Raw genomic sequence first — 13,067 nt, 5'->3', positions numbered from 1 at the left:
TTAAGCTACCCCCATCCCCAGTGTTGTTGAACTAATTATATAATTAATGTCACATCTGATTAGATATATTAGAAATATTTGGTTGCAGATGGTTTCCTGGACTCAAATCTTACACTGAGTAGCTGAACTTCAAATGTTGTGATCAGACAGGTGGTGTCAGCCCTATAGGTACACCAGGAAATCAACTTCATAGGAAGGCTAAAATTATTTTTTATTGAAATCAGCTATAATAATAAAATCTTGCACGTCTGAGCTCTTCTTTATACTCAATTAGGGTGTTTTTTGCCCAAGATACTTCTAAATACTACCTCTAAAATTCTGGAATTATAGCATACTTCAGACTGTTTAACTTTCTGCACATCTCCATCAAAGTCATCATCTTTACTCTGCAGGTAGAGATTCTAATTCCATTGCTTCTTTTACATGTAGGTGGTTCCAAATACATTATAATTGAGCACATTCTTTTGGTAAATGTTCTCTACTGCAAGTGCATTTTCATTGGAACATTTCAAATCCAATACACTTAAAATCGCTGTAAATTAATCCAAGCATAAAGTTTCTCAATGACTGTGAAAGCAAAACAAATGGTTGAAATTAAAGGCACAAATATTCCAATGGATATTGTTCAGTGGTACATCATTTAGCTTGAAAAAATTTCCAGCTTTTCTGTTCTGTAAACAAAAGAAATCTAAAAGATGCCCTGAGGAGGGAACGGGTCTTAATTCAGTATCATCCATCTAAATCTTATTCATACCCTGATAGCTAAGAGAACTTGAAATCTTAAATAAGAAGACTGAAAAAGAAAAGAGTATCATTTGACTGCACACCTTGTCCTAGTGGGATGGATTAACTGTCCTGTTAGTTTACAGTCAATACCAATTAATGCGCAGTCCTGTTAGTTTACAGTCTTTAAGTAAGTTATTGCAAAAGCTACCTTTTGCCATTGTCAGTGATTTTGTCAATGGTGTTGAAGTGGTGCTCCAGTTGTTTTGTGGTTGCACTCGAGGCACTTATTAGTATTAGTACTATCTTTGCTTTCTTTTGACATAGTTGTTTTATTTGTAGGTCTTTGTATTTTGTGATTTTCTCCAATTCTCTATCATATCTTCTGCAGTATTGTTAGCTCTCTTCTATTTGTGCAGTGAGATGGTCAGTGCTGCCTGTCTCCAAATCTACTCATAGGGTTATTTGGATGTTCTTGAAGCTGTTTTTCCCCCCCACCATTAGGTTTGGCAACTTGAACCTCGGCAAAATTAAAATGAAAGTAAACTTTGTTCTTTTGGAATGGGGGAATATAGTCATTCATTCCTTTATTTACTGGTACTTATATGGTTTATAGACCATATAACCATACTGACCAGACAAAGAGGGTTGGAAGTTAGCATCCTAGGTGTTTTTCTAAAAAGAAGGTGCTGAGTTGAGTCACATGGAAAAGCAGGTGCAATGCCTCTGCTTCAGCATTTTGTTGGCTTCCTCCCATGTGCCCTCACCCCGGGACCTGAAACAGCAAAAAAAAAAATCCTCAAAAAAAGATCTATCCCAGCAAATTGTATAAACTTATGGATCTCTTTAACAGAAAGATATAAAACAAATGATTAACAATACTTTCAATCTGAACGATACAATTGTTTGACATTGACACCGATGATTTTCTTTTATTTAAGAAATGAGTAAGCCATTTAAATATTTCCAAAGCTTTCTACTAAGCAACCTACCAAGGATCAATTGATTGAATTAACTCAAATGGTATATAACTAGGGAGGCAATCATACTATATGTGGAAAGAAAGGGCTCTGGAACAACTCCTCTACCATTATGTCTCTTTGCTTAAATATGCATTCAAATGGATAGAATCTCTCAAAACTGAATACCCTAAGATGAAATTCATAGCTATCTGGGTGATCTATTGATGGAATATCATGAATTAAGAGAGGAAGTCTAGGAGTTGTAGTCCCAACATATCTGAAAGATACTGGATTGAGGAAGCCTAGGTTATGATTGGAATCGTATATCACATTTTATCATAATCCATCAAGTCTTGACTTGTAGTGATGTTGAGTTCAGGCACCAATGACAATGTTAATCTAATCCAGCCAGTTCCAAGCATGGTTTTCTGGGTGTTGGATTAAAGCACCTGTCATCAATAGTAGAATAGGATCGTCCAAATTGATAGGTAGTCAAAGCATCTATGATTTTCCAAAGACATTCTTATACTCAGTGTCATTTGCAATTTTGAGTAATGATTCATTTTGGCAAAATAGTGTTCCAAATCATGGATTTATTATCATTTCCACTCTATTCAAGGACAATTGCAAGGATAATTATACATGTATTCTCTGTATATATTCTCCAGGAAAATGGAATTTGGGAAGCAACAAAAAAAAAAGATGAACATTTGCTATAAAATGAAAAAATAGAAACTGATCTGTTGAATATCTGTTGAAATATTACTTAAGTCAATCTAAAATTGATTAAGGAGAACAAGACAACCAAACCTTAATATACCAAATCTTAAACTGGGGAACATAACTGCATCCTAGAATTAACAGGCAGCATACAGGTATTCCTCAATTTAAATTTTTTGTTTAGTAACCTTTGCAAGTTACAATGGCACTGAAAAAAGAATGACTTATGAATGGTTTTTATATTACAGTCATTGCAGCATCCCCATGGTCACAAGATCAAAATGTGGGTGCTTGGCAACTGGCATGTATTTATGACAGTTGCACTGTCCGGGGTTCATGTGATCACCATTTATAACCTTCCCATCCAGTTTCAAACAAGCAAAGTCAATGGAGGAGCCAGATTTGCTTAACAATTGCAGTGATTTGGTTAACAATGGACATTTCCAGACATTTTCTACCATGCTTCTCCATGAAATAAAATATGGAGAAAATACACACATAAAAGCTATTTTTGCAAATGGGATGGAAATATGGTTCTGGGCATATAGGATGCAATCCTAAGCAGTGAAGTCCTGATGAAATCAGTACCTCTTCTATGATTCTTACTGCAATAAAGACAAAAGACAAAGAGCACACAGATCACCTGCAAGAGGGCGGTAAAAAGATATGGTGGCCATCACCATGAGATCAAATCTCTATGCCTTTATGTATGTGTGGCATCTACTGAAGAAAGAGTTGCCAAGGAAGCAAACTACTGGTGAACAGGGCTCTTCCACATGAAGACTCATTCTGGTATCATATAAGGATTGAGTTTGGGAAAGGAGCAGCTTACTAGCAGTTTTTTAAAAACAGGACAAAGTTGGTATATTGCTTGCCACGTTATGTCTCAGCAGAGCTTGTGGGCGCTCTGCATTTTCATTGCCTAGAATTCTGATATTACCTAACTCTAGCTTCTGGACCGCATATTTTAAACAAAGGACAGCTGACTGTTAATGCTTGTAGCCAGATAAATGCATGTATTGAAAGCATGATGGAAAAGAAGGCATCGGCAATTTCTTTTATTTTTGTTATTCATCATGTGGAAGAGAGAGGGCATATTGTTGTTCTGGGCTCTGGAGTAGCTTGCAGCAGAACACTGGCTAAACTCTGCATTCTCTTTTGATCAGATGGAGACACACCGGTGGTGGGATTCAATTTTTTTACTACTGGTTCTATGGGCGTGGCAGGGGAAGGATACTGTAAAATCTCCAGTCAGAGGTGGTATTTGCCGGTTCTCCAACCTACTCAAAATTTCCACTACCAGTTCTCCAGAACTAGTCAGAACCTGCTGAATACCACCCCAGAGACACACACTGTCTGGTTAATGATGTTTCATGCATGTTCCCAGTAGTTTGAACTCCATAGTGATGAACATGTCTTCAGGACAGTTTTGAATTGTTTCAGAACATTTTCATAGTAGGAGCAACGTTAGTATGGGGATGGCTCAAAAGAAAGGTCCAACAGATGTGGAATAAAGGCAAAAATTATCCAACAAATAGGGGAAGGATATTTCTTTAATATATGTAAATGCCTATATCCAAGCAACTGTAACAAAAGAAGAGATCAATTTGTGCTTACATTGTACATTTTCCTCAGTACTACAAGCATGGCAAATATAGTACTGTATTACTATAGTACTATAATGTAATACCATACCATATTACTGTAAACAGTGCATTTTAGAAAGCATAAGAGAAAATATTACTTCCTCATACATTTATAGCACAGGATTATTAGTCTGCCCTGAATTCCCCACTTTTATTTATTATCCCCCTTTTATTTTTCAGGAATGATAGAAAATAAGGCAATACTATGATACAGAATGTACTTCAAAATCTTATATTTAATTTTTCTTCTTCTTGTGTTTCCCTTGCTAACATTTCTAACCTCAGCCTAGAAAAGTTCACAAAGTTGAAACTGATAGAAAAGCAAAGATTATTCTATATTGCTCTGCCTTTCCAGTCTGAAATTACTCCCCTATAACTCCTAAAGGATAATTAGTGAAAATGTCTAATTGCCGAAGCTTTGAATTATTTGAGTTATACCTGCAAGCAATATGTTGGGGCCTTCAACCATACATTTCCATCATTCTCAGTTGCATTAACATTCATTACTATTTGACTGATAGGAGTTGAGGCAGGAACCAAAGGAGTCATATATGCTCTGTGAGCTCTGTGAAAAATTAGAGATCTTTAACAGAATTTGTAAAAAGCTTATCTACCATGCTCGTCTACTTATTTGTATCCAGACATACTATATGTTAATCTGGTGATAAATTGAATTTAATTTACAAAGAGAGATGCAGTCATTGCAAAATTTCCTCAAGAGGGTGTTCTATCACTGGGACTTCAGTCAACTGCAGACTCAGGGAATTCTGACCATGATCGCTCATAGTTGCAGATTGGCTGACTTCCCACAGGGTGTGTTTGACCAAGTCTGAGAATGTCACACTAAAGCAGAATGAAAGCTTCTTACTGAGAAGGACATAAAGGATAGGGTTTAGGCAACTGTTAATGAAGGCAAAGCCAATAGAAAGAGGCATGGCATTTTCAAGCAAGTCATGCAAAGAGGCATTATGATGAGCTGACAGTTCCAGAATGCTAAATATTTGATATGGAGTCCAGCAAATAAAAAATCCCATCACCACCACAAGAATAGTCCAGAAGAGCCTGCTGGAAGTTATTACTGTACTTTTTTTAACCTGGTTGACCAGAAAGGAATAACAAACAATCATAGTTAAGAGTGGAAAAAGATAGCCACAAATGAACTTTATCCATGTAAGTGTGTGATGTCTGAATGCAATAATATCAAAGTCATGGTGAAAGTTGTAATAGCATATGGTGACATTTTGGAGTGATGTAAGTGTGTCTTTGAAATACAGTGCTGGGCTTCCAAGAACTGTAGCCAAAACCCAAATAAGTAGAACCAGGATACAGGCATTCCCAAGTGTCCGATGCCTATAGGAGAAGGCAGGGTGGATCAGATGGACATAACGATCAAGGGTGATTGCTGTCAGGAAGAAGACACTGGCAAACATGTTGAGCAAGGATATAAAAGCATTTGCTTTGCACAGCCATTTCCCAAAAGGCCAGTGGAAGCCCATGATGACATATGCAATATATAGGGGCAGGAACAAAACAAATATTAAGTCTGCAATTGCCAAGTTGAGAAACCAGATGGATGTAACTGTCTTATTCCATTTGAAGCCCATGATCCAAATAACTATTGCATTGCCAGGTACTCCTAAGAGAAAAGCCATCATCTGTAGCACTAGAGAAGCAATTTGTGCATGACTGAGGTAGGCCTGGGCCTGGGGTAGCTCATCTTCCTCATAATCTTCAATGTATTCAGTAAAGTTATCTTCATACAGGAAGTCAGCTGATGACATGACCACACTCTGTCTCCTGAGAACTTGAATCTGGAGGAAAAGAGATAGAGCAGATAGTTACAAGCATAACAGTGGTACTTTCAAGCAACTTGTTGGTATTTATAGGCTCACAAATGCTGCTCAATTATTCAACCTTGTACAGCAGTTTTCAAATATTGATCTGCATGGTAGATGGACTCTTATTTAATAGATATGGGAATGCAGTGTATCAGGAAACAGCATGGTATCATTGTACCAACTGTAACCAACATAATACAGGACACAGAATAGAATAGAATAGAATAGAATAGAATAGAATAGAATAGAATAGAATAGAATAGAATAGAATAGAATAGAATAGAATAAACAGATTTGGATAGGACCTTGGAGGTCTTCCAGTCCAACCCTCTGCTCAGGCAGGAGACCCTATACCATTTCAGACAAATATTGTCCTATCTCTTATTAAAAACTTCCAGTGTTGGAGAATTCACAACTTCTAGAGACTTGTTCCACTCATTAATTGTTCTTTCAGGAAATTTCTCCTAGATTGCTTCCCTACTTGATTAGTTTCCATCCATTGATTCTTGTCCTGCTCACAGGTGCTTTGAAGAATAGCTTGACTTCTTTGTGAGATTTGGAATGCTGCTATCATGTCACTAAGGCTAAAATGTTACCAGTTCAGCCTGTAGCTGCGAAGAGCAGCTGACACCGAACTGGTTCCGTATTTGGCCCACCCGCCTGCCCGGCCTCTAGGCTGTCCCTGCTTTTATTTATTCCCTACTTTTCCTCAGCTGCTTTGCGTGGCACGGCTGAGGCTGAAAAAACAAGAAACGAGGATTTTCAAATGCTGTGCAGCACTTGTCAGCTGTCCAGGCAACACAGCTGATGGCTTCTTGCAAACACTGCACACACGATTGTCGCCAGTTCGGAGAACTGGCAAATTGCTCCACTGGCTGGCCTCCCCGCCCACTCACTCCTTAGCTGGCATGTGAGCCATCCAATGTCGGGTGGTACTCCATTCAAAATTCAAGAAAGAAATACTTAGACTCCTTATATTAGAGAAAAGATACCTTTTACTGAAAACGAAGTGGTAGAAATCATAGAATTCTGAATCTGAGGAATTAGGTGCACAAATCCCATATACAAAGTGATGGAAATGTTCCCACCCCCAAAAGTTCAAATGATTCTTCCAATTAAAAGTTGTGAATATGATCATGTGGACATCTTCAGGTGGTGATGAGGCCTCTGTCCGTTGACCTTGGCATATTTTGATAAAGGTTTGCAGTTGCGCAGAGGAAAGAAAGCTAAGCGAGAAATAGAAACCTAAGCAAGAATTTATACTCTCCCCCCACCCCCCATTTTATACAACACTAGAATGTAACACCTCCAGTTCGCTTCCCAGATTTACCCAATCCTCCCCCCATTACTTATGGCAGCCAAAAGATGCAAAGCAATAGTAGAAGATCTTGAAGGCTGACATCCAACTTGCCTGGTTTGTTAAGTTGCTATTTTTCTTTTTTTTTTCCCGACCATCAGCTGTTCTGCTCTGCTGGGAGATTTAGATTAGCTAGAAAGCAGGAAATCCTTGGATTCTTGCTTTCTAGCTAATCTAAAAGCAGAGCCAAACCTTCCTTAGGACTGAAGCTTTTCAGTGCAGACTCAGGTAGCCGATTGCAGATAGATAGATCTCTAAGTGAATCTGTGATTCTGTGAGCAACTCTGCCTGCCTGCCTGCTTTGCCTGCTTTTGGGTAAAAGTTGCTCTATTTTTATAAAAAAAATTCAAAATTTACATAAATATTTATAATATTTACATACAAGCCATGCCCACCCAGTCATATGACCACCAAGCCATGTCCAGTCAACAAGCCCACAAAGTCACATGACCAAGCCACACCCACAAATTAGGTCACACCCACAGAACCAGTTAAGAAATTTGAATCCCATCATTTAGACCACCTGATGTTCATGATTGTATCTAGTGTTTTGTCCAAGGACAATGAAGTTTTCTTGTACCTTGGAGGTGTGAGAGTCCAATTGAGGAAAGCTGGGTTGGCGAACCTATGCCACACGTGTGGAAGTGGCACACAGAGCCACTGCCCCCGGCATGCAAGAGGTCTCCCGGAAGAGCACCACTGCACATGCGCATGTGCGCCGCTGCCCAACAGCTGATTGTCAGGTATCTGGCATGCATGCACAGGGGGCAGGGGGTGTACAGGAGACATGCATGCATGCACAGGGATGCACTGCACACGAGGGGATTACAAGCACATCCGCAAAGATGTGTGGCGCATGAGGGGGAATTGTACGTGCAGGTGCACAGGGAATCATGCACGCATGTGCAGATGTGTGGCACATGAAGGGGGAATCTCACTTGCATGCACAGACACACAGCATGCGAGGGGTGGTCACGCGCGCAACTGGCCTATAGTTTTATGCCAAAAGCTTCTGCTTTAAATACTTTTTATTATTATTATATACTTTACTCATTAAGCATGAAACTCAGTCAACTGAACATTCAAAAATGATTCAAAAACATTCATCATCATCATTATTGTATTGAAGGGAGTCAGTCTAACCTTTGTTCTTTGCTTCTGTTAAAGAAGTTGCTTGTATTATTTTGCTAAGGTTGGGAATCATTTGTTAGGAATTCATTCTGTAAGAGAATTGTATCCTTTTCTATCTGGTTTCTCGTTTCTGCAGTTTGCTTCAGAGCTAGGCACATCCTTGGAGACAATTCCCAGGAACGTCCTGCTCCTAGGATCACGAACACACAAGGACAAGGGATACTATGACAAAGCATGGACAGAGCATGGACAAAGAACACTTTGTGGATAAAGGTGGGGAGGGTATGGGCAAGACATTGCCCACATAGAATAATGAACGTTTGTCTCTGATTGGATAAACTTTGTTTCTATCAGCATAAAATGTATATAATATTCTGAACCACTCTCGCAGGGTGTGGCTATTTCTTACATGCATTTTGTCTGTATGATTTGGATATAGTATTTACCCAGACTTTTTGCTTTGGCCAAAGAATAAAAAAGCTGTTCTTTTTGCAAGTCTTGTCTCAAGTCTCAATCTCTTTGGCATCTCAGTGGCTGGGGAAACTTCTGGAACCTTACAGTATTATCATTGTATATATTTCCCAGAAGCACTGTGCTTTGCATTTCATTGACACTTCTATAAATGGATGTTATAGTCTATTGTATCCGGAGAAAAAAAGAAACAAAAAAAAGGTTGTGAACAGCTATCACAGAAATTACCTACCACTCCTTTCAGTGCTTTTTTCCCTAATGTTCTCTGTGATGTTGATAGGGTTCAGAATCCACTAAACCAGTCATAATGTACTTTATTTGGTCTGACAAAAGACAATGTGTGAATGCAGCTTATAGTTTCTATTTCTTGATCTGTGGGTTGGTGTGAGATATGAATTGAGCTGATTCTGAGAGATTCACGAAGTGTCATTAAGCAGAATACAGCTCTGCATGAGAAAGTCCATCCTGTAAAATATCTGCTGTTGTGATTAGACATTAAGCTAGAAATCAGGAGACTGTGAGTTCTAGCCCCACCTTGGGCATAATGCCAGCTGTGACCACAAAGCCACCTTGGGCCAGTTATTCTCTCTCAGCCCTAGGAAGGAGGCAATGATAAAGGACTTCTGGAATGTTAAATGTGTTAATGAGCAGTGAAGTCTTGAATAGAAAACTTCACTCATGTCCACCTTTCAGGTGGGAAAAGTAATAGTTTAAATTTATTGGTCCAATTTCCAGGCAGAAAATTGGAGGAATCTCAGTGGCTGAGCTGCCTGACAGCTCCTTTTAAAAGAGGCAGCTGCCGGACACCCAATTTACTTCTATGTATTAGTCTACTCAATAAAGAGCTGTTATTCACTAGCTGGAGTCCCGCCTCTTCAATTGATGCAACTTAACACTGGAATCTTGCCAAGAAAACTTGCAGGGACTTGTCCAGGAGTCAAAAATTGACTTAAAGTCACAAAAAATGCATATGGAAAAGCAGAACTGCATTACTGAAACCCCTCCACTGATAATGGCAAGACGGAAAAACATGGCACCTCTTAAGAGCTGGGAAGCTTGGCTGGCTACTGCTTGTCAAAAGTGTTTGAGTCAATGCCTATAGGGTACTTGTCCTACAAAAGCCTACAATCAAAAGTGGTAAAGAATGGGAAAACACTGAAATGGTCAAAAAACAACATTGTTTAAGCACGTGATGCATCCGGCCCACAGCCCGTGAGTTTGATACCCCTCCCATAACTAAATATCATCTTTTCTATACTGGAGATTTTTCAGGGAAAATAGCATGTATTTATTTACTCCCACTGCAAACTCTGCCTCATCTTCTAATCCCTTTTATTCTGACGTATGGCAGTTATGGGCACCTTTACCCAAACAATTTGGTGTGCATTTCGACACAGCATGTATATTTTTAATTGCAACGCCACAGGGTGGAAGGAACAGTTTTCTTAATTTTAAAATCATAAGGCATATGTGAAAACAAAACATGCTTTCCATATAAGTGCAACCATGACATAAAAAGGAGCTAGAGCTTTGCTCACTTTAACAACGTAGCTCCCATTCCTAAAATAATTTGTATACAAATGGAAGTATCCGTTTTTAAATTGTAAGGATCCTCTTCTAATTGCTTAGGTTGCAACTTTATGCAAACTATCTGGGAAATAAAACCTATTTAACTCAATGATGAAGCTGAAGAACAGCTTTTGAGATGTCATGCATCCCACTGAAAGTATTTAGTATCATACAACTGAAAATTTTCATATGTCATTCAACCTCATCAAGTTTAATTAACTTCCTTGCTAAATAATCAAAACATGCAATGCAGATGTACTTAGAACAGCATGTGCAAGAACAGCTTGCTGAATTGAGAGGAACACTTTATGAGGCAAATTTGTAAATTATGTTAGAAACATCAATAATAAAACCAGCTTGACATACTTTAGTTTTATTCACAGTGGCAAGATTTTAGATATTACTTACAGTACATTGGTCTGCATTATGAATATAGGCTGGCAATAAACAATCCCCATTGTTAGGCTACAGAACTTTTTCCAATTCAATTAACAAGAATGAACTTCTGAAAACCAAGTATCAAAAGGAATCCTTTATTGAGATGAGACAATTCATGTAGGAGTTCAAAGCAGCGTCTAATGTCTCTCAGGCATACCGGGATAGATAAGGGAGTATAGAACCCCTCCCCTTCTCTCAATGTGTATTTAATGAAACAAAAGCCAATATGTTTATCCCCCCCCCTCCACTTCTGAAGGAACAATCTTTTTCACAGTTTCCCAAGCATACATCTCACTGTGGAATTTTTATGGCCTTCTCATCTCCTGGCTGTGCCTCTCAGAGATGACAGGTTCTGGCCATCTGGGATTCCTCTTTCCATTGTATCATGTGTGGGTTATGCAAATTTGATATAAGATTGAATATATTCAGGTTACATCAAGAAAGGATTTCTTTATCAGTCTCCCCCCCACACACACACACACTTTTTCTTCTTCCACTGAAGAAATGGCAGATACACAGATCTGACATCCTGCTCTCCTTAAAAAACAGATAGGTCTACCTGGAAAAAACCAAAATCATGCATTACATTAGCAATTCAGGATGGTTTATCAGGGTATTTTAGGTGGAACTTTTGTAGTAATGTGGGTGCTTTTACGTGTCATTTGGCTACCCACTCATTTTCTGAGGAAAGAAGGTGCTTCCAAGCTACTAAATATTGTGTGGATCCACGGTGAGTGTGTGAATCAAGGATATCTTTAATTTCAAAATGTTGTTCCCCATGTACCATGATGGGGGTTGGAGGTGTGGGAGGGGGGGGGTCTGAGGTTTGAAGTGATCTCCGGTTTGAGCAAACTACAGTGAAATACTGGATGAATCTGCCTAAGTGTTTTTGGAAGTTGAAGCTCTACCATCACGGGGTTAATAATTCTGGAGATTGGAAATGGGTCAATGAATTTTGGTCCTAATTTCTTAGAGGGTTGTAATGATTTTAAGAATTTTGTGGACAAATATACACGGTCCTGAATCTTGAAAGTTTTAGGATCGCAACGTTTTTTGTCAGCTTGAGCTTTGATGACTGCTCTAGCTTCCTGTAAAGACAATCTTACCACTGCCACATGGCTTGTAAATTATCCATCCACTCCTTAAGGGAAGGGATTTCAGGTTCCTTGGTAGGTAGTTCTGGCATGGGGTTGAATTCTTAGCCCGTGGCTACCTGGAATGGAGTGAACCCCATGCTACTATGGACTGAGTTATTGTATGCTACCTCTGCAAAAGGAAGTAGGTCAGTCCAATTGTCCTGTTGATAATTAATAAAGCATCTTAAATATTGTTCTAATACGCTGTTCACTCTCTCCATCAATCCGTCAGTTTGGGGGTGACTTGATGACAACAACCCCTGGGTAGAGCCTAATAGGTTTAAAAACACCCACCAAAATTTGCATTTGAACTGAACGTCCCTATCTGAGATAATCCATTGGGGAGCTCCATGAAGGTGATAAATGTGTATTAAGAACATCTTTGCCGATGCCTTGGCAGTTGGGATCTTTTGGCAAGGACTAAAGTGAACCTGTTTGGAAAAAAGATCATTTACAACCCAAATGACAGTATTTCCAGCACTTTTGGGAAGCTCTACTATAAAGGCCATAGAGATCTCTTTCCAGGGTGCAGAAGGGTCTGCTACTGTTTGTAAAAGTCCAGGATATTTTCCTTGTCTTCTCTTTGCAGCAGCACAGGTGGGGCAGCTCGCAACATAGTTTTCAATGTCCTTTTTGAGAGACGGCCACCAAAATTGTCTTTTGATGAGGTGCAGGGTTTTTACAAACCCAAAGTGTCCGCTATTTTGGAGTCGTGGCAGCATTCCATGAGGTCCATTCTCTGGCTTGCAGGGACATAAAGTTTGTTTTCTACCCAAGCCAGTCCATCTTTGAGTAAACAAGTGTTTTTGTTAGCCTGGAGCCAGTCGTCCTTAAGTAGTGCCTCCTTAAATATTGATGTCGTTGTGTCTTCAGTCAGGGATGTTTTTTTTTTTCTCTTGTGCCCGAGTGATTACTTTGGCTGCTAGTTGGGTCGGTTTGATCATTGGTTTTATAACCTCAATCTTTTTGCTGTTGTATTGGGGTTTTCTGGACAGTGCTTCTGCTAAGGAGTTATTTTTTCCAGGAAAATATTTGAGAGTGAAATTAAAGCATTTAAAGTATTGAGCCCACCTTGC

General features: G+C 39.1%; 1 protein-coding gene and 1 long non-coding RNA gene across 10 annotated transcripts in view; one reads left to right on the top strand and one right to left on the bottom strand.

Moving 5' to 3' along the window:
- The first annotated feature begins 2,358 nt into the window (after positions 1–2,358).
- LOC148127905 (uncharacterized) lies at positions 2,359–8,867 on the top strand. Its single transcript, XR_015739626.1, has 2 exons — positions 2,359–2,560; positions 8,514–8,867. It is a non-coding gene; the product is annotated as an uncharacterized LOC148127905 (long non-coding RNA).
- The window catches only part of CMKLR2 (chemerin chemokine-like receptor 2), a 30,615-nt gene continuing 21,488 nt past the window's right edge, over positions 3,941–13,067 (bottom strand). For 3 of the 9 annotated variants that reach the window (XM_087912848.1, XM_087913013.1, XM_087912961.1), the window contains 3 exons: positions 10,826–10,922; positions 8,390–8,567; positions 3,941–5,862 (listed from right to left, as the gene is read on the bottom strand). In XM_087912848.1, coding sequence (XP_087768974.1) covers positions 4,750–5,832 — 1,083 coding nt within the window. In that variant the 5' untranslated portion in view covers positions 5,833–5,862; positions 8,390–8,567; positions 10,826–10,922 and the 3' untranslated portion in view covers positions 3,941–4,749. The remainder of the gene's footprint in view (positions 5,863–8,389; positions 8,568–10,825; positions 10,923–13,067) is intronic. The other 6 variants (XM_087912915.1, XM_087913065.1, XM_087913138.1 and 3 more) reach the window with 2 other exon arrangements.

Source organism: Pseudonaja textilis, chromosome 1 (assembly GCF_049901715.1).
Source record: "Pseudonaja textilis isolate UNSWEBS1 chromosome 1, rPseTex1.2, whole genome shotgun sequence".
Taxonomy (NCBI): Eukaryota; Metazoa; Chordata; class Lepidosauria; order Squamata; family Elapidae; genus Pseudonaja; species Pseudonaja textilis.
Note: the sequence above shows the minus strand (reverse complement) of the source record. Positions and strands in the feature narration are given on the sequence as shown.